The following is a 22,808-nucleotide window of genomic DNA, read 5'->3' on the forward strand; positions in this document are numbered from 1 at the left end:
GGCAGTATATACAGAGAAGACAAGTAATGATTCTATAGCATCTTACTATGCTGATGGACAGTGATTGTAATGGGGTATGTGGGTGGGACTTGATAATGGGGGGAGTCTAGTAACCATAATGTTCAAGTAATTGTACTTAATGATATCAAAATAAAAAAAATTTAAGAAAATGCAGCTGTTTGTCTTAATTGAGCAGTTGTATTAATCTGGCCAATTCAAAAGTCAAAGTAATATATGTTGGCTTAATCAGCGGTTTTCAGCAGCAATGGGAATACTTGTATTTTAGTGTTTCTGTGAAATTTAGATGAGATTGAACTGAACTGTAGAGTTAGAATTTCCTTCTCTTTATATGTATTAAATTTTTTAAATTAACTATAATAGGAAGGTTTTTTTGATTCTGACCAATTTACCATTAATATTACTATATAATACATAGTTCTTCAAGTGGCTAGATTAGCGTTCTCTATTCCTTGCATCCTGAAGAAAGCTCAGTTGAGGTGGTAAGGAAGCAGACATGTGTCAGCAGCCTTTCAGCGACGGGGAGGGCAGGCCTAGCCCTTGGCATATTCTGAGGCCTCTGGTCATCCTTGAGCATTGTCCATAAGCTTGAAGCTGTGCTCCGACTACTCCTGTGTGCCTCTCATTCTGTTTACTTCTCTCACCCACCCTGCTGTCTGTGATCAACACCCCATTCTCTCTCGTACTTAGGATATTCCAGGCCCTAGCCTAAGCACTTCATTTAATCCTATTAGCTTAGTATTATAGTTGGAACCTTAGCTTCCCCATTTTGAAATTGAAGGAACCAGTGTGTTACTACTTGAAGAAGTTTCATCTAGAGAGCAGTGGAAGTGATCATTTTATTTAAACCCAGGCACTTCTCAGTTCAAATGCCACTTTCTTAGCTTGGCTTCCATAGCTAAAGTAACTTCCTGACATTACCCTGTTTCATTGTTTTCATGTTGTTTATCAGGCTTTGAAATTAATTTTTTGTCTTTCTATGTTCCCTGCTGTCTGATGTTGACTGTCACGTTCATTGTTACACATCCTGTTCTACAGGGGTGCTTGGAAGATAGAAGATGTTCAGGGAATTTATTTTTTTGTAGTTTTCAATAAAAACTCTTAAATGGAAATTAATTTTTCAGAGAGTTTGTGGGTTCCTGGAAGTCCATCTGTGGACCCCAGGTTAAGAACACCTGCACTTAAGTGTTTACTTTTTGAACTTCCAGCGATCTCAGGAATGTTAATATGTGCTGCTAAAGGCATGTCTCAGCTGTGTTCATGTTTGCTTTCCCTAATTGAAGTAATACAGTAACGAGCCTTTTTCCATCCTAATTGTAACACTTTTAAAAGGCAGAGGCAGTTTACTTTGATTTACCCAGTAAATTTTTTGAATGAATTATTAAGAATGTTTTATATTTTAGAAATATTTGCTAGGTATCTTGTCTTATATATCCTTACAGCTGGGTGCTTTGATTTTAAGTTCCCATTGTGAGGAAATCCCAGTGAGAATTAGGATTTTCAGAACCAGTAATCCTTAAAATTGTTCTTATGCCACACTTTCAGAGTTCATTGATAGAAATATACTGCTGATATGTTTAGGGTCTACAGAGTTTTTTTTTCAAGTGTTTTATATGTACTTGCAATTTATTTTTTAAGTGAAAATACTTTTTATTCACTTTAGCCTGGTAACTCATCAGGCTATGTTGAGATCATGTACCTTTAAAAAAACATGCCTTTCAAAGTTCATATGGTATGTGCCTGTTCAAATCATGTGAACAGTTACATTGCTTAAGGCAGGAAAAATACTTTTGTAGATTGTTCCCTCTACTTCTGATAGTCCAAGGGCTATGCAGGTCTTAAGTTCATCTTTTTCATTTTATGTTTTGGAGCCAAAGAGTTTTATAAGAAACTGAATCTAACTAGTGTAAATATGTAATTGCTTCAGTTGGCAGTCAGTCACTGTGATATACTGAGGTCTTCAGATTTTTAAAGAATGTTTTATTTTTCAGAAGTTAAGTTATTTATGGTTTAAGATTAAATAGTTATCAATGACGATTATAATTGTACCTGTTAGCTCTATTATATACAGAAAAATAGTAAGCCCTAGATTTATTTCATCTACCCAAATGAAAACAGCTTCATTTTGCTCTTCTCCTTACCTCATAAGTTAATTATTAATTTTTTGTATGTAGTGACTCAACCTGTTTATTTTTGAAGCATTTTGAAAAATAAAAATCAGTGTAAATGTGGTTAATTGTAAGTGCAAGTAAAGGAAAATTCAATTACAGTTATTAATGTCACTTTCAGACTGTTATCTCTTTCCTTCTATAAGTTCTTAGAAATCATTTTTATCAATAGTGATAGGAAATTACTATATTCTTAGATTCCTTGTTACAACATGAATTAGACTAGCTCATTCAGGAAATGCTTCAACTGTAGACCAAGAGCCAAAAATACATGCATGTTATAGGGCTATGCAATTCCACTTCTGACAATTTATATTAAATAAATTCAAAAGAAACCAATGAACCAAGTTAGAACACTGGGGAAATGACTGAATTGTGGCAGATACAGTCTTTAGAATGTTAAGCAGACATTTAAAACTCATTTATAGAGACTACAACATAGTGCTTGTAATACTGAAAAGTGAGATATAAAATTCTTTTTTAATAACTTAAGTTTTATGTATGTGTGTGTGTGTGTATGTGATGGGTAAAAAAAGCAATCAGTGAAAAATGATAATGTTGCTTGTGGGATTGTTACCATTAGATGATTTATTTAAAAGCTACTAAATTGATGAGAATGGCTTCTTCTATTATTTTGTCTTACAAGAAGAAATTTTATAGGCAAAATAGAAAATTGCATTGTATATATAGAAAACACTGAAACATTCTGCGTAGTAATGGTGCACTGGGTAATTCCAATATTTGAAGGATTTTTAAAGGGAAGTGATTTTTCTACAGGTTTGAGTCACATCTTTAGTTTCTTGGATTGTCTGTGCTATAACTTATTCATTTTAAAAATTGTATTAGAAAATTATATATATATATATGTATGTGTGTGTGTGTGTGTATGTGAGGTAAGAGTGTACCCTATACAAATATTTTAAGTGATAAAATCAACTGTGTAACTGTATTAACTGTATATCACTGGTTGTCATATTCTACTTGTATTCTTCTCAGACTCTATCAAAGAAAGCAAGAGATGGAAAATTGTTACCTGAAGAATACCAAGGAGGATCTTTTAGGTAAATTTTAACTCTTTTTAATAATCAGTAGTGTCAAACAGATGTAAGACTTAGAAGTGCATTTTAACCTGTTTCATTTATTTCCAGAAACATTTTTTAATTTAAGCTAAGTATCACATACTTTATTTCAACAACAGGAAATAATTGTTCAGACTAGTCAGTCTTTCATATCAAAACTAGAAATAATTCATTAAGGTTAGCTGTTAACCCATTCAGATATTCAGAGTGACATTCAGAGTCTGAAACTTTGTTGAGAAATTTATAAATGCAATAGATTATAAACCTCTTTTTTTTTCTACTTGGGATCCCTTTTATTTTAAGGTACTTTGAGGAAATATATTAACACTTAGACTTTTCAGTTACTATCAGCTCTATTTTTAAGCTTAGCTTTCATACAGTAAAGAGTGTAGCTTGAATGTTTTATGAAGTGAAGAAACCTGTGTAATCAACCACAGCAAGATACAGAATATTACTAGCATCCCAGAAACGTCCCTTTACCCTTCCTAATCAACTCCTCCCTTAAAAGTAACCACTGTTATGAAAATTACCCCCATAGATTTATTTTGCTAGCTTTGTTCTTTATATAAATACATATTCTTTAGTGTCTGACTTTTTTCACTCAACATTAGTGTCTTTGAGATTAACCATGTTACTATGTGGAGTCATTTATTTGTGGTTATTGCAGTATATGAAGTTCTATCGTATAATATATAAATATGCCAGTATCCATTTTCTGTTCCTGGGCATTTGTGTTATTTACAGTTTGGTGCTATTATAAGTAATGGTACTATGAACATTCTTACTAGTATCTTATGGTGAATATATGTACATACATTTTTGTTGTATAGACCTGAAAGTAGAGTTGCTAGATTAAGACCTGCAATAGATACTGCCAAACAATTTTCCAAAACAGTTTCATAAATTTATACTTCTAGTAACAGTGTATGAGAATTCCGATTGCTCCATATTCTAATGCTTAGTAGTATTGAGTCTTAAATTTTAACATTCTCGGGGTGTGTAGTGATAATGTAAATGAAAATGTGAATCAGTGATGTTGAATACTGTTTTCATTTGTCTATCAGCCATTTGGGTATCTGGTAACTCACTGATAAAGTACCTGTTGAAGTCATGTATCCATTATTAAATGTGACTTGTAGGAGTTCTTATTTCCTGATACACAGAACTTTATAGGATATATATTATTTCAGATTTACTTCCCCATCTGTGCCTTGCCTTTAGAAGTTTCTTGATGGCATTTTTTAATGAATATAAGTTCTGAATTTTAATGAAGTTCAGTATTTTTTCTTTAGTGTTGGCATTATTTATCAGTATTTTTCTTTAGAATTGGCATGTTTATTTTGTGTTAAGAATGATTGTATATCCCAAAGTCATGAAGTTACCTTTCTGTGTTATTTTCTTCAAGATTTATTACTTTTTACATACAGATGACAGTATTTCTGAAATTGGATTTTATGTATGGTATGAACATGAAGGTCAAGATTCTCTGTTTTTCCCTTTTGGGCTTTAAATTGACATAGCACCACTTGGTGAAAAGCTTACTCCTCCTCCAGAGCATTGAGAAAGTGACCATGTGTGTGTGTTTGCTCTGTGTCTGTGCTCCCTCTTTTCAGTTGACCTGTTTGACCATCCTTTGCCCAGTACCACCAACCTGTAACTTTTTATATCTTATCAGAAGTCTTCTAATTTTGCCAAATGGTAAAGTACCTGTTGAAGTCTTGTGTCCATTATTAAAAGTGATTTGTAGGAGTTCTTATTTCTTGATACACAGACCTTTATAGGATATGCGATATTTCAGATACATTTTTCCCCATCTGTGCCTTGCCTCAAGTTGACCCTCAAGATTGTCTTTCTTGGCTCTTAGTATTTCCAAATAAATTTTAGAATCAAGTTGGTCATATTTCATGTGCACAAACATACATACAAACCTTGCTGGGATTTTGATCAATTTGAGGAGAGTTGACATCTTTATAGCATTGAGCCTTCCACTCATTGAACATGGTATAAACCATTGTTTATTTAATTCTTTGATTGCTTTCAGTTATGTTTATAATTTTCTGTGGAAGTCATATATTTTTCATTAGATTTGTTCCTTGATTTTTTGAGGGTATTATTATAAGTGGTATTGTTTTAAAACGTTATTTTCTAATTGTAGCAACTTGTATATAGATATAAGTGAATTTTTATATTGACCTTTTTTTATCTAGTGACTTAGCTAAATTCACTTAATCTTGCCAGTTTATCTGTAGTCTTAGATTTTCTGTGTATGCAATCAATTCACCTGGGAATAATGACAGTTTTATTTCTTTTTTCCAATCCTTATACCTTGTATTTCTTTTTCTTGCTTTATCACACTGCCTAGGACTTCCAGGTCAACTCTGAATAGATGTTTATATTAGATATAATATTTGTATGTGTGTCAGTATTTTTTGGTACTATTGTAAATGTCTTAGGTCTTTGAATAACGTGGTGTAAGTTTCTGTAGCACAGTTTTTTTTTAGTAAAGTAAGAGCGTGTGCTCCAGGGAAAGGGTTCTTTGACTGAGGACATGCCATCTTTAGAGCTTTTTGTTTTCTCCTAGTATTTCCAACTTGGGGATGTTTGGCATCAATGAATTTACTGCAGTGATCAACCCTCCTCAGGCCTGCATTTTGGCTGTTGGGAGATCCCGGCCTGTGCTAAAGCTCACTCAGGATGAAGAGGGGAATGCCAGACTGCAGCAGTGCCAGCTCTTAACAGTCACCATGTCAAGTGACAGCCGAGTGGTAGATGATGCACTAGCTACCAGGTTTCTTGAAAGTTTTAAAGCAAACCTGGAGAATCCCATCCGACTTGCCTAATCCTCAGAATTAAGAAGTTGGTCTTTGGCTTAGTTAACTGTAGAGTTGTTACCAGAAATGTATATTATAGGAAAACAATTCGGTATGCAAGTGTTTATTTATTTAAGGTCAAAGAGTTTGACCCTAGTTGTCATCATTTTCAATTTGGGTTTAATGTTACGGAGATAAATAATAACAAGCTGTAACTAATGAAAAAGAATATTTGGTTACACTCAGTTTTAACCTCTGGTGCTGTGTCAAAGGAGTGTTAAATTAGCTGTAAATTAAATTATGTTTGTCTTATTTGAGCATTTTAGAATACTTCAGAATGTATGATAAATTGTAAGATCAAAAATTGGTAGAGCTCTTCTTTGTATTGAAATTAGAAATGATCTTCAAAGGTAAGCCCATTAATTTAGCAGTGGGACCTCACTTTTACAAGCACTGCTCTACATAAACTTGAATATTTAATATGTACAGATGTTTATTCTGGATAATGGTAAATAAATAAGGATCTCATTGTATTAGGGGTTGTGGCAACATTATTGAATTTTTTATGTATATAAAGCCATATGTTTTAGAATGGTTTCTATTAGTCTTATCTTTCACCTCTCTGACACTGTGAACTTCTAAAGAATAAAATAATCAAAAATGAGAGAGAGAGACCAAAATATTTGTTTATTTCAATAATAAACTATAGTTAAAATATCTCAGCCTTCAGAGATAAACTCACCTTCATACTGAGTTGGAATATATTAAAATAAATTATGCTATTTCCTACTAAACATTTGAAGTTAGTGTTAATTTAAACACACAGTGTTTCTTAGTGCACTTTAAAATCAAGTTTGTATCGTGCAATAAAATGTGAGAAAATAGAAACTTACCTGTTGCATTTTAGTTAGCGCACAGAAGTTTACTAAAACCTTGAAGTAAATTATTAATTTTCCTTGAACAGCTTAAGAGGGACTTTGCAGGTGGAAAGACGGAATTTAAAATTAATATGAAATTAGAAAAATAACATGTGGAATATAAAACTTTGGGAAGAGATTAGAAGACAAGGCTTATGAATGAAGCAAGTGAGAACTGTCCTTTATTCTATTGATAGTATAAAATTTTCACTATTGTAATGATTGTAAGAGCTTATTTCCCTCTTCTAACAACTTTCGTACAACTGGCAAGGCAACAGTACTGAAATTGGGTGGTAATTTTAATTAACCTGACAGCAAGACTCATGTTCACATCTGCTGACATAAATCACCTGAAGAAAGACCCTGTGATACAAGTTGTACAGTATGACGTGACAAACTGCTTATACTCTAACAAAAGAGCTTTCTAAAATAATTAAAGCCCCAGCATATCAGTTGTTAAGAAGATGCTTAATCCAATTACTTAGTGTTAACAAGTCAGTATTTAAAGATAGTCTTCAAAACTTTTATGGTGAATATTGTAATGTTATTTCCAAAATGACTTTTATGCTACATTATTTTCAGTAGGTTTTAACTAAAATTTTTTTTCCCCTAATTTTATGTGTGAGAAATAGAGAGCATAAGACAGCTGTAAATAAGCCTTAGCTTGGAGTTCCGTTTTCCATGGACTGATGTACATAAACCATAGTGCCTCTGTTTCCCTGTAGGTGAGATGGGCGTTCATAACCCACCTAGCTTGCCTTACGGAGTTATGAACTACACAGGAGAAACGCTATATAAATGTAAGACATTTTAATTCTTCATGGACATCACAACCAGGCTTTTCATTTAATCAGTTGCTTCTCATGGTTTGACTTCTCATGAAATTGACTTCTCTCTCAGCTGTTGTTAAAAATGCTTGTTCATTCTAACTAAAAGTATCTTCTCTGCTATTTCTATACTGATCAGGTTTATGTAAGAAAACGGTCATTTGTAAAAATTCCATTGCCATGTGAGGTCAAAGAGTAACACTAATTTGAGAAGGGAGTATGGTAAACTTGGTTTGGGTCCTTACAGAGTACTAACTGTGTTGCATGAGCAGGCTTTCTTCCACATTATATTTAGTTATTTGTAGAATTGATAGGTATCACACAGAGATGATGTAAAAATGGAATTATGTAAAAATGGGTCATCTTTTTCTCACTTAAACAGGGAAAATGACTAAAATATTGAGAAGACTTATAAGGAAAAGGTAACATGCATTTCAATTAACACTTGAGTATGAAAAGTATCAGTGAATATTAAAATTTATAAGTCAACTGATCCTGTTTCTCCCTGGTTGCAATTTCTAGTTGACATTTACAGACACAGTTTGTTAACTTTTTTAATGGCATCAGCATGCCTTTGGCCGTACTCCTTTGTTTGAAAAATTATTAATATATGCATATATATATATATATATATATATATATAGGAAGGAAAAAGGAAAAGCTTTTGCCGTAGTGAAAACATGAGTTGATTGTATCTGCACTAAGTCAGGTGGCTTTAACGAAGGGAGGAAATGAAGACTATTGTACCTGTTAGTTTGCTGTGGCATATTATGAATCTATTTGCTGGGTGTGTATATAAAGATATACACATATATACAAGTGTTTTATGTACAGTATGAAATGGAACTTTTTAGATTATTTTTTTCTTTTTTGCATTTTGTATTTAACTTCACACTGAATTGTATAGGCCAGCTATTTGGGCATTATGCTAAAAGTAAACCTGGTATCCTAACCTGTTATTGAAAGATAGGTGGTGCTATAAGTTAATATATTGTAGTTATAGTGTGGGAGAAAAATTAAATGACATTTAAATCTTAGTTTTCACCGAAAATTTGTCCTCATTACACATTGCATCGTGATGAACTGTGTCTCAAAGTGAAAGAACCAAGTGTGTTGCAAGTAAGAATTAACCATTAATTTTAAATATAACCTTGCTTGTTAATGGGAAACTTTGTTAATATTTGAAGAAGGAAGTAACGATGCAGAATTAGTTTGGCCAGAGGATGCAAGGTGGGTCAAAACAAGAAGAGAGCAGTTAGCAGGAACCATCTGGAAGCTTCTGCAGTAGTGAAAACATGAGTAATTGTATCTGCACTAAGTCAAGCAGCTTTAACGAAGGGAGGAAATGAAGACTATTGTACCTGTTAGTTTGCTGAGGCATATTATGAATCTATTCACTGGGTGTGTGCTTGTAGGTAATGCAACAATAATGATGTAACACCAGTCAAAAACACAATCCCCCATGGCCCACAGCAGTGTCCAAAAGGCAAAGTGTCTGATAAATTATGTACAGCAAATGGTATATTTCAGAAGACAAGTGAGAACTGTCCTTTATTCTATACTGGTTGTATAACCTTTTAATAAATGTAAAAAAAATAGTCTTCCAATAAAAATTTTAAATAGTTTTGTGGATTTCTAAAATGTAATTTCTAGTGTCTCCATTGGTTTCAACAGACAGGACAGGTGCAGGGTTGGAGGAAAAGTATGATTTGTCTAGGCTTGTGGTATTTAAGACATCATTAATTGAAAATAATAAGGTAAAAAGATGTGTTTTGAAAAATGATTATTAACATCTGTTAGTAGCAGTTTCTTATTCCTTTGATCAAATAAAGTACACTTTCACATTGTATCACCTACCTGTATATTTTGCAGCAAGTCCAAGCAGCCTTTTTTCTTCCTGGGAAATTGGGATATGTTTTGAACCTCTAATTTATCCTTCACTATATGTGATGTACACATGAAGGGAAACTTGGGCTTTTATTAAAAATAGAGAAATTATTAGCAAAATGATTTAAAGAGTCATGATTTGCCTTTATTCACACCTAATATAATTTATTTTTTTTCTGAAATCTCTTAGTTTGTGAAATTCTTTATTATACTAAAAAGTAGAATGTCTTTTTAAGATAAAGCTTGTGATCAAATGAAATATTAGTTATGGCATTTTATAAAGCATAAGGTATTAATTGTAAGATGTTAAATTTTTAATTACATAAATTGCACTTATTCTGCACTTCTTATTAGTGGTTCATCAGCAGCCTGTTTGAGGTGAAATGGTGTTCATTCGGAAGCTATGGGATAGTACTGGATAAATGACTGTCCTTCACAGAACTACTGGTCTCTGGTGCTGACTTTGGTTCCCACTTTTGCATACTTAAGTCAAAAGTATTTTAAGCCTAGCTTTAGCTTTACCTATAAACTGCTGTGCTGGTGGTAAAAACCTTATTTTTGTGCCTCAATATTCTTATCTATAAAATGAAAAAGTGAGAGATAATTAACCATATTGCTTATCTGTTTAATCTCAGTTCTCATGTGGGTAGATCCTACTTTACAATCCTTATTACAAGGCAAGATAATGAAATAAACTCAGATTATGTAATTTGGCCGGAGGCACACAGCTCATGTGCCACAACTGGGATTTAAGCCTAGGTCTGTACTGCACCAGTGTTCAAGCCCACCAGCCACACTTCAGTACACAGCCTGCTGGCTGGGTTACTGCTGCCGATGTAATTCTCTATTAACAGTATTTTCCATTTGCAACAACTGAAGGCCCTATTCTTCAACAGTAACAATAATGTTTTACTATATGATCACTCTTAAATCATATTTACTCTGTTGTAGTTCTCTTTGTGTCTTTCTGGTAATTGTATACAGAAAAGGATTTTAATTTTCACTATGGACAACTAATATTAACCCAAAATGTTGAATTTAAGTATTGTAACTTCTACCTCTTGAATGGAAGACTTAGAAAAATATGAGCTTAAAAAATTAGGGGTTTAGTTCCTCTTAACAATAAAAATGTTTTACTTTTAATAAATATCTTTGAATCAGGCCGAAGTTCAGAGGCAAAAGTAGTTACCACAGGTTTTCTTTTGGAAGCTCCTGGTTTCTATATTGACAGCTCTATCAGTCAGGGTCCAATCTTGTTATTGACCTTATCAGTCAGGGCCCAGTGGTTGCACCCCACTGGAGAACAGAGACAGTCTTTGAGTTGCCCAGGCCAGATCTGTCCACATTCGCTAGGGAACTAGGAAGCAACTGCACAGAGCACAGGTGGGCCTCAGCTGCTGGTCTGGTACACTGAAGGGGTCAAGGCACCATTGTGGGTGGGAGGTGTAGCATCTGTATTGGGAGGATGATCACCAGGCCAAGCCGGAGCCGCTGTTCTGGCCATGTAGCCGGGCAAAGCAAGACTGGATGTCCTATACCGCTTGGTCCCTCAGGCACCTTCTACTGAGAAAACCTAGTATCACATTTGCTGTAAAAAAGAAATGCTTAAAATATTTGCATTCACTATTGTAGAGTAGACATTGAAGGGTAAGTCTGAAGCTGAGAGACTGTAACTGGTTGGGCACAACAGTCCAACCAGTGAGGCCGGAAAATAAAATGTGATCTTATAATTTGTAGTAACGCAGAGCAATAGGACAGGCAAAGTAGTCTATGTTAGGTGTGTTTCGTTAGACATGCTTCCCTAAATATGCCCCTAGATTTTTTGGGTAGAAATCTAGACTGCAGGGTAGAACTGAAAATATCACTTTATTTCAAATAAGTTCCTGTTTGCAAGGTGAGACATTTATTAAAATATGAAATAAAACTAAAATGCTTAAAGACATCATTCATTCAACAATGGTGAGTGCCTTCTGTGCCTCCTCTCTGAGGATTCATCACTTAAGGGTCCTTATCCTCAATTCTATAAATTCTCTAATCAGTATGTGCTTAGGGCCTGGGGTGAGTGGAAGGCTTTGTAGAAGATTTGCACCAGATTTTTACATTACTGGTTGTATAACCAGCTCCCTTTTGTTTCTGGTGTCTTTAATTTCAGTAGCTAAATATTTGCCACCTATTAATACACCTAATACACAAATATCAACAATATGTTTTCCATGACTAACTCAGTGCCTGTATATATCACTCTAATAATTTTTAATTTCACCAAAGCATAGAAACTCGATTGGAAGGAAAGCTACTCAGTGAGGAGTTGCATAGGCAGAGAAGGCTTTACAGCCTAGTACTTGCCAAGAAAATGTTCTTGACAGGTCATCATGCCTAAAGAAAGGTTAGTTTAGGAATAAGCACTTACACATTGTTTAACATGTATTTTAATACCCCTACTCTGACCTCTTCTCCACCCTCTACTTTTTTGAAGGTGCCTTGTGTGTGCAAATGCATTGTTACTGGAGTAAGATATCTGCCAGGACAGCCACCCCTTCAGGTATCACCCATTGTTTTGCTTCTCAATGGGCCATCTGTTAAATTTATTTCAAAGAATCATGATCTTCCAGCTCTCCAACTAACTGAACAAAAACTATTGGAGCAAGTGAAAATCAGATTTTATATTTACCATTCATTATCTTTAATGTTAAATACTAAGTTAATTTCTTCTTTAAATCTATTGGTTCAGAGAAAACATTGGAGGTGTGGGAAGCCAACTTTATTCGCCCACTGGCATAGAGCTCTTCACATGTTATCCAGCCCCCACAGTTAACTTGATTTCATTACTTACTAAGTAAATTATTCTATTTGTGTGCATTTCATTTTGACACCAAGTCATCTATTAAATATAGATACGTTAAATAAGAGTGGTGTTTCAACCTGTTAATACTAATCAGAGTATCATAACTTAACAAGTATTGTATTTATATTTTTAATACTTTGATACTTTAGAAGAATTAATGTGAATGCTGATTTTTATAGCTGTATCTTTAAGCAGACTCTAACCTTCCTTCAAAAATTTTTCAGTGTTAGCCATTTTTCAGATAATGCTTATAGCCATTATTCCTTTAAGCTAAGCATGTATGAGCCCATGAATTGGGCAGAATGGGAACTCAGTGTTCAGTGAGGTGGTAGGGTTTTTGTATGTTTGGTTCCTCATTTTCTGAAAAAGTCATCACAACTTTGGCCAATACTAGAAGGAATAGCTTCCAAAAAATGTTTTAAAATGGGAAAAATGGTAAAATAAATAAACATAAGTTAATAAAAACAGAAGTATGATTTGTTTGGAAAGTCCTCTACAGGACTTTTATTTTCCAGATAGATATTTCAGTGTTATTAGGAAATTTTGGAGTTTAGCACATTAAAAAGGCTTATGAGTTAGGGAAATGCCTGTCTGTTGTACAGTAAAAGAAGCTTATTAAACTTCTTGGTAGCATCTCCTACAGACTTAGCATAGAAATAAGTCTGCTTAAAGCCATGTTAATCTGTTATTTAGTGACCTCTAGATTTTAATATTAGCAAGTGTTGTATTTTAACTTTCTGTTCATGAAGGGGTTAGCTACGTGGATTAATAATTAATGGTCAAACAGGAAAACACCTTGATGTTCTTATTTAGAGGACAAGTTACTGGATGGTAACCAAAGAGATCTTTAGTTTTGGTCTGAGATAAGTTACAGGGACAGAAATGTCTAATAAAATCTTTTTAAAACTTAATAAATGTCTTTGAGGTCGAAAGTACATGTTCTCTCCCTGCAGATACTAGAACTTGGTAAGTAGAAATACCTCCTTAGTTTTTCCCAGATGGTTTTGCAAGTTTCTTGGATGTATTTTTGTTTCATCCTTACTATCACAATACAACTATTAATTCATCAAATATAACACAAGGCTCATACCTTGTAGAATGCCGGACTGATTGCATGTCTCCCATCTTGCCCCCTCCCAGTCCCCTAATGTGTCAGTCTGACCTTTCCAAACCCTTTGGATTTTTAAGAGTCTGAGGAGTCTTGTTAGAGAGGTTCTGTGTCTGTTTCAAGAACATACTGATTAACAGGGTTACCATTTGTCAAGACTAGCCCCTAACATTGTATTTCTGTAAGACATTCAGAGACCAGTTTCCCTTCTATGCTGTGTGTGTGAACATACTATGTTGTTAGCAGAGTTATCTCTTGAAAAGGTTTTTTTAAATATGTTTGCAATACCATAAATAAGATTTTGAAAAGCAGCTTACCTGAAGACTCCTATTCTTACCTACATCGACTGTTTTTCCATAAATGAAAAATGACTCTCCCTCTAATTGGAGGATGATTCTTGATTAGTTTTCTACGTCATGGTACTCAGATAATATCAACAGATATTCAGTGGGCTTTTGATTCTTTCCTTTTTAAGGAGAAGTTAAGGGGGAAATAAGACTGACAAATGGAAAAATATCCACGGTATTAAATAGACATTTGGGCAGGGACTCGAGAGTAACATGGATAGCTAATAATCTGATTTGATTAGCAACAAGACCAGCCTTTTTCTTTTTTTAAAAGAAAACTGATTCAAACTTTCATTGCAGTCTTTTTTTCAAGCACAGAAGCAACTCCTTAGCAGTAGTGCTGGCTGTTGGTACCTACCTACAATTACCAGACATCAAGACTACCAAGTGACAGAATTTTAAAATTTTCTGTACATCTTCATTTGGCAGCTGTGTTCTAGTTCACCTGTAGAAAGACATTTGTAAGTCACAAGCAATGACAATTCAAAAATAAGTGTGTAACTAGCCATGAGGTGCATGTGCCTGAAGGGTGGGAATGCTCACTGCTCCTTTTCTTACATATCCCAAATGTACCACAGTTGACAAGATTCAAATTCCTTTTGTTCCCTACTTTGACGCCTCTACCCCGATGATAAGGATTCAAGAGGGAGGATATTTATTAGGCTATGGTGCCAAGACTGCTGTCTTTTAGGATTCGTTCTTATTTTTTCCATATGGCAGGTGTGGTCCGATCATTCTAAAACTGTGCCTACTTGAAAGGCCGCCTTTTTATATATAGGAAGGGCTAGATGAGGCAGATTAGATTTTCTGCTTTGGGTCTTCAGGAAAAAAAATTTATTTTCCTTTTGATTTGTGTTCTTGCACAATTCTTAGTCATTTTTTTTTTTGACGGGAGAATAGGAAACTAAAGGGTTGAGATAAAGGTGTGGACTTATAGGATAGAACCCAGGGAGGTTGTTCAACCTGTTTTTGGTTTTGGCTTAGGCAGTGGTGTACTGGTAAATGTTTAACTGGCTCTCTGGGGGAAAAATGTGTGTGTACATATAATCAAATGTAAGTTTATAATAAGTTTTACTGATACAAAAATAATATATGATTAACAAATTTAGAATATTCAGTGTTATTTAATACAGTAATATGTAAATACATTAATGCAATAAAATTATAATTCACAAATAACAATAGAACATTAATAATACTCTATTGTTAATTTTATATGTTATAGATTCTCACAGAATGCTTGTTTGCATTGATTTTACAGAATTCTTCACCTGTAGCCAGACTGATTGCAGTTGATGAATAAATATGATTCCCAACATGAATGTTGGGTGATACTTTACATGAAAGAGTAAGACGAAAATTAAAACAATAAAATCATGTTGGAAATTTCACTGTTTGTCAAGAAAGAGAGTACCATCTTTATTGAAAGACAGTTTTTGAATACTAGGCTATTTTCTCAAATTTTGTGCTATTTGTGTATACCAGCTATAAGCAAGATATGTTTTTAAGTTTAACCTGCATTATTTACATTTTTCTATCAATTTCTTAAATCTAGAGATAGCAACAATAAATCAAGCCCTGATTTTAACATTTGCTGATTTCCACAGTCTAGATGCTGTGATCTCAAGCTACCAGTGTGACTGGATGCAGAGTTGGGAGGAGATGCACAGCTGTGCACATTATATAGCCTTTCCCACCATCACAGATACAGTGGATATTTAAAACCTCAAGAACATCTCTAAGGTCCAGAACATAGATAATGGTAAAATGTAGTAAATCTTTAGGAAATAGTGAGTTTGGGATATTTGTTTTGATAAAATTTATTTAATAGTAAACTTACATAGTTTAACTTTTAATAAGGGCTTGCAGAATTTCTGAAAATGTAAGAGTCAGGTCCCATAAGCTTGTACAAGCCAGTTTCAACACACTACTGGCCCTGTACCTTCCAACTCACACCAGTGATTCCCTAATGCCGGTGGGGGTTGGGGAGGGGCAGAGGTGAGACCTCAAACTACAGTTCAAAACAAAACAAAACCTGCCCAGGTAGTTGTGTACAACCAGATTCAGGAACTATTCCTCTGGCATATAGTCAGGTCGTCAGGACCCAGTGTATCAAGGTTTGAGGCAAGAATCCCATTGACAACCACTCTTTGCCTTGTTCTCTGCTCATATATTGTATCCCTTTGGAACCTCATGGGATAGAGGTTAGAATGGGGTTTTAGGTGGGAAAGAGTTCACGTGTTTGAGATCCTGGGACTTGGCCACGTTTTCATGGGGTATCTTTGGTTAGCACCACTACTATCCTACGGAAGTGGAAACCAACCCAATTTCTCAGTTCCTAATCAGAAGTTAGCACTGAAAAAGCAGAACTGGATACGAAAGGCTGTGGGCTAGTTAGTTGGAACCATAAGCTCTTCTCCTGGGGTCGGCTGCTGACTCATGGGGAAGTTTTCTGTCTCAGTAGCCCACATTTTCAAATGTCATTATTCAGTAAAATTTAACAGCAAAGCATGATTGGCTCTTGTGTTGGTGTGGAGCTTGGAATGGTGGCCTCCATCATTTTTTGAAATCATGAAAACCTGAAATTATAACACATGAATTAGGAAATGGTATAATTTTTTCAAATAGGCTTTTTGTCTTACGAAAAGGTTCACAGAGGTTACCTTTCTGAAACTACCTTTTGAAATGCCCTTCAGATGGTTTTAATTGGTGCTTGCAAAATCCTCATTTTTGTATGTTTGTAGAGATACATGCCTATTGCATTAAACATACTCAGCCTATATTCATTGTTCAGTATCCAGAATCTGTTTCATTATAGCTGTGAAAAAGGAAATATCTGTACTAGCATAAGGGTATGTCTGAAGGCTGGAACAACATAACAGTATTTTCTTTGCTGAGCTGAGAGTCACTTGGAACATGACTGAGCCAGCAATTTTGAAACTGCTTTTGTCCCTCTTTCACATGAAATCACTAATGAAGTCCTGGCCTATGAAATCAGTAATGAAAATTGAGGAACCTTAAGTGGAAGCCTTAAACTTTTATTTTAAATTCCTGAAAGAATCCAATATAAAACATACTTGAGGCAAAAAATAGGCTGTGGATCAGGGAGCATGCATGAAATCAGAAAGGCATAATGTTCCATGTACTCCTAAAATTCTGTTATTTATTAATTAGCTGTACGCAAAATTTCTCATGGAAAATTTAAAAAGCCAGTGTCCAGAGGAAAAAAAAATTTTGGGTGGGGGGATAATTATGTGTCAGATTGTTTTTCTGAGCATTTTCCAAGTCCTCCAATGAGCCTCAAGGACATCAGTGCACATGGGCAATGCCGCAGACACCAGTGACAATAGGAGATGATTATTTGGGCCCTTTTAAAAAAATATTTAAAGACATTTCCATTTGAAAGCTTCTAAGTACATGATTTCAGAGGGAGAATAACTGCATATGACAGGCAGGCTTTTGGGCATGGAGAATAGAAACAGAAGCAGGCAAACCCGTGTGATTTGTTTTATTAATTTGCTAGTGCCTCACATCTGTGCTGAGACAGTTTACCTCTGCACCTTAGCTTCTCCAACTTGGAAATGTGTAACGTTCTGTGCAGCACTGTGCTCAAGAAGAAGAGAGAACCAGCGGATCTTATGATCTCTTTCACCTCTTTGCCACCTCTTCCCCTACCTCCCCGTATCTGACATGGCATAGGTAGGGCTTGCCGAATTTCCTTTGCCTCTGCACACTCTCTTCCAATCTACAAGGGCCATTACCTACCCTCGGCCCTCTGGATCCCTCATTTCATGACTCTGCAAAGTACCCTGTTACAGAAAGGTTTCCAGGATGGTCACTTCCTTTAACTCTGCAGACCAGAGAGCAGAACAAGCCCAGCCCTCTGTGTGATCTTGAAGAAGGTCACTGCTGAACATCTGGAGAGGTAGGCTGGCACCGTTAACTCGCTCCAAGCCCTGACTAGTCTCCACATGCTCTGTGCTGCCCCTGGGGCCAAAAGGCAATGTCAGATGAAGCAAATGGAGGTACGGAATTGTACTTCTATGAACTTAGCAGAGATTTGGGCCTTTCCTACATGGTACCATTCTATATCACAATCCTGTTGTCTCCCTCCTTTGGTGGCTCCTCTCTTAAGGATATGTTCAAATTTCATAACCCAAGGGACAAAGCCCTTCATGATCTGGCCTTGAAATTATGTCCCCCTGCTGCATCTACATCAACCCACTCATTGTTTGGATTTCCCCAGAATGGCTGCTACTTGTCCTTTAAAGTCCAAGTAAAGCTTCACTCCTTGGCTCTTGGATGGATTTTTCTGAGACTGTCAGGTTGGGTCAAGCACTCTGCACACCTGTAAATGCCTTGTCTTCCCTGGAGCACTTACGGCCTTGTCTAATCATGACCTTACTTCATTTGCCGTATGTGAGCTTCCTGAGGACAGACCATGTTTCTTCATCTCTGTGTCCCCAGCAAAGTGTCTGACAAGTGGTAATTCTTCACCTAGTGTTTAATGAATCAATGATCTGTTGCACTACCTGAAAATTAAAATTAATGAAATAGAAGAGAAGAGAAAATAAAAAAAAGATTGTCTCTGGGTTCAACTCCTAAAGAAATCAGAATTTTAATACTTCTCAATGACCCATGGAAGAGAGACAAGAAAATACACTCCCCTGCCAGTAGATGAATGCTGGTAATCTTGACATGTGACTCAGGTATTCCTGGGAATAGAAAGCTTTGAGAAAGGGCAAGCATACTACTCGGGAAGACCTTGAAATAAAAATTATCATTAAGCAAACACTGGGGGAGGGTTGTGTTCAGTAAGAAATATGCCCTAAGAATGCATCAGGATTCAGAACAAATAAATCTGTGTAAAGAGACTATATCAACAGGAAACTTTTGTTAGCTGAAAAATTGGGAAGGATGATTTCATAACTCTCCTGGGTTACAAAGCACAGTAGGTAAATCAATGATATGGTAGCAAAGACTCTAGTTTCTTATTATGGTGTGCTTTCAGCTCAAAGAAAAGAAAGATATTTCATTCAGTATAATAGCATGTATGCCACATAGCCATTGGTTAATAAGGTCAAAGAAAGTATCAGTATATAGAACTCTCCAGGTTAGCCTTCCACCAGCAGCCTAAAGGTGAATCAAATTGTGTTGGTTTCTCCCCAGAGGTGGTGCTAACCTGTGGACATAAGGACAGCTGCAACCAGAGTTAGACTGTGCAGCTCCCAGCTCGGCTCCACCCTGCTCCAAGAGGATTAAGGATGGAAAAAGCCTGAAGGGCACAGAACTCAACAACACTCGATAATAAAACTTTCCTAGAGTGAATAACATGGAAAAGAGGCCCAGTCATGGGCCCTAGGCATTGAGCTTGGAGTTAAGACAGCATTGTAAGTTCTCATCACTACCTTTCTGTTATGAACTAACCAGAATTTTCCTGGTAAGAGTCTTGTTGGGTTACCACACAAGACTCTTTACTAGGAAAATTATGGCTTCTTAATGGACCTAAAAAGTGAATGAGCATGTTGTGTTCTCCTCTGCAAAGATCTCACTGGGCTAGGGTTGTAAGGAGGCTAGAGCTGGGAGACCAGAATAGGGCAGTCAGGACCTCTGAGTGGCTGGGACCTTTGGAGGCACAGCTTATTCCTCTTGCCTGGAGAGTGGCTCTCTTTGCCTTGTCTCTTGTGGTACCTCAACCAATATCTCTTGAGTATTTCCCATCCCAAACCACATCAATACACTGACAGGTCCATAGGTGACAAAGAGATCCCAAGCATTTATCTTTGAGTGCTTCTAGGCTTTTGCTACCAGAATCAACCTAATTTACACCACTGCCACTAAGTGTTTGGGCTTGTCCATGGTAATGTGTGCACCAAACAATGCAGGAGAATCCAGCAGGTGGTAGAGAGGGCACTGCCAGCTCCAGCCTTGGTTCTTTGTAGATGATGTGGACTGACAAGTAAACTGTGACTGTCATACTCCTCTCACCTTCTAAGGATACAAACATCAAGAAAGGTCAGTCCTCAGATCTGCCTATTATCCTGTATCTGCTTGTTATGAGTACATGCCTTCCTGAAAGCCAGATTGCCTGAGTTCACGCCCTGCTCTGCCACTACCGTATGACGTAAGTCAAGCTGCTCAACTGCTGTGTCTCCTCACCTAAAAAATAGGGTCATGATAATACTTAGTTCATAGGGTTCTAGAGAGAATTAACATGTGCAGTGTGTGTTAGGTACTATTTTTAAGCCCCTTGGCATGCACAGATTCTCAGATCGTCAACCTTGCAGTTACAAAGCACAGAATATTTGGCTAATTGTCTAGTGCACTTCTCATTTGTAAAGAAAAGAAAACTAAAATCCAGAGACAAGACAGGCCTTCCCCCAAAGTCAAATGGTGATCACGAATAGAGCAAGTACCAGCATTTGAGCTCCCTGCCCTCTGAGTCAACTTTTAAGCGGGCCGTTGTTATTGGGCAATGAGATCATTCTATAGAGTAAATTGGCCATTTTCTAGATTAGCTAGTCTTGCTTGCTTAGGCTTTCTAAATGGGCATAAGGTCGAGGATTTTGTAGTTTAAAACCATAATGCCGGAGTCTGAGTTGTGTGAACTCAGAAGTACACTGGTTTCAGAGGGCAAAATTACAAATAGCCAGCGGCAGGAGTGCCCATCCTTCCAGGGCCGCCAGACCTTGGTGCTAAGTGCTGGGTGAACACTGACTGAAGGAGGCTGCGCAGGAGGGGGTGGAAGTGGTTTTGCCATCTGGAGCTGAGGAAAAAAAAGACCTATGGTTCATGTACATATTCGGTATGGCAGCATGGTAATGAAATTGGCTTCGTCGGCCAGGCAGGAAAGTGGGTGCCTTTATATTATAGTTGTGCCTCACATATTATCTACACAAATCCCCACCATCCATCCCCCAAGATCATGACTGACTGTGCCAGCCACAGCAGGCATTATGGCCCTTTTTACTACCTCTTCCTCCTTCCCCCATTTGTGGACCCTCAAAATTCATTTCAATATGATTAATCCTCAGTACAAAGATTGGGGTAGGGCGCAGTGTGAACTGCCATGATGGAAAGGAAAGAATTAAAAACAACACTTAGAATAAAACCAGTCCACGGGCCCAAGTTGTAAGTGGAGGAAGAGTTACGCTTGCTTGGAGGCCACCGGCAGCCTTGCTGGTGTGGTGTCCTGGAGCCAGCGACACACAGCCCCCAGGACAGGGGAGACTTCCTTTCCCAGTCCGCAGGGCCCATCATTCCTTTATTTCTGTTGCACCGAGACCGTTTCTTCATGTCCTTGAAGGCTGGGGCTACCTCTTACTCTTTATCTCTTGGGTTCTCAGGAACTGGCCGTTACCAGATTTTGTGAGTTAATTAATTGTTTATGCCTCACTGAGTCCTGGCATGTTGGGAAATAAGTGGCATTTTCTTCTAGACTTGAACCTGTTGACGTTTTGAGCCTAGGGCAGCCCTGGTATTGATACCGGGAAGAGACACCTGGGAGTTCCTCCCTCGGAGGTCCCGACATCCTTGGGTTGACCTCACACCTCTTTTCCTTCAAACCAGGCTGTTGCTGCTGAAATTGAGCCTTGGTATGAGAATGAATAGCCTGAGAAAGCCTAGCAGGATGTGAGTAAATTAAAGAATTGGGTTTTTTCCCTTGGGTTTTTAGGCAGAAGGGAACCTACCTACTGTAAAAATAAAAAAGTCCCAGTGTGAATGAACGGCAGGCCAAGGCCAGTGCGGAGATGCCATTTTTGCACTAAGTAAATCAATCGCGGGAATTTCCTACCTTGAAAAGAAAAGAAGGGGTGAGGGGAGGGGAGGCCGAAGGAGCGGGAAAGAAGAAAAGAAAGAAAATGGATGATTAAGAACGAGTGCCTTCACTGTTCTCTCTATGCCTAATTTCCACTATCCTGGGGCCCCCGGGGCAGGGGGGCGGGGTGGGTGCTCTGGGAGGCTAATAAGGAGGATGGATACTGTCCTTGGGCTGAGTGGTCGAGCAAACTGATGCTTTGATACTTGGAGCCTTTGTTGAAAGAGAAAGCAGGTGGCTGCAGTTGAATGCAGGGCAAAGGTGAGTAAGGATGAGGTTCTGCTGCGGCGAGGGGAGTATCTCCGGTACCACCAAGTGTGTGATCTTACTATACGCCTTGATTTCTCAGACCAGACGGAGCTAGCTTGAGAGTTGCCTGCCGCAAGCGCTAGAAAACTCAGCCACCTTGGACATTTTACTGTCCATGCTGACTCTTCTATCCTGATGGATAGAACTGGTCAAATGCCTCAGGAGTCCAAATTCTAGGTCCCTGTTTGCTGAAAGCGGTCAGCCAGCATTCTGACCCTGCTCCGGTTCCTGATGACTGGCATCAGGTGGCCCAGAAAGCCCCAGAGATTTGTTGTCCGATTTCTGTGAGCCAATCGAAAGAGAAACTTAGCAACAGGATCCCCAAAGATAATATAAAAGTTAGCACCTTCCAGGAGTAGCTTCTTGGTCTCTGGACTTTGTGTCAACAGGTAGCTAGCCCCATTCAGAATCATGCCTCTTGTTTTGGGGTAGGCATGGTAGCATCATCTCATAGTGGCCAGTATGACTTTCAGTTTACTGCTCAGGTTTGCCTGCTTGAGAGAGACGTTGCTTCTTTTATTGCTGTTGCTTTGAAACTGTTTGTTATCTTGTATTTTGGTCTTGCCATGAAAATGAATAAATAAAGAGAAGCATGATTTCTTAACGGTCTCCATTTTCAGATGCACTCCTCTGCCCAGTGGCCTGAATACATTTGTTGGGAATAAAGTAGAAGA

The 22,808-nt window shown here is 37.1% G+C and overlaps 1 protein-coding gene across 4 annotated transcripts in view; it reads left to right on the forward strand.

The window, feature by feature from the left end:
* Window positions 1-12,234, forward strand: part of PDHX (pyruvate dehydrogenase complex component X) — an 82,161-nt gene extending 69,927 nt beyond the window's left edge. For 3 of the 4 annotated variants that reach the window (XM_073216389.1, XM_037019886.2, XM_073216391.1), the window contains 2 exons: window positions 3,183-3,247; window positions 5,847-9,443. In XM_073216389.1, the coding sequence (XP_073072490.1) occupies window positions 3,183-3,247; window positions 5,847-6,105 (324 nt within the window). In that variant the 3' untranslated portion in view covers window positions 6,106-9,443. Of the gene's footprint in view, window positions 1-3,182; window positions 3,248-5,846; window positions 9,444-12,182 lie in introns of those variants that run through there. The other variant, XM_073216390.1, reaches the window with a different exon arrangement.
* The last annotated feature ends 10,574 nt before the right edge of the window (window positions 12,235-22,808 follow it).

This window comes from Manis javanica, chromosome 11 (genome assembly GCF_040802235.1).
Source record: "Manis javanica isolate MJ-LG chromosome 11, MJ_LKY, whole genome shotgun sequence".
Taxonomy (NCBI): Eukaryota; Metazoa; Chordata; class Mammalia; order Pholidota; family Manidae; genus Manis; species Manis javanica.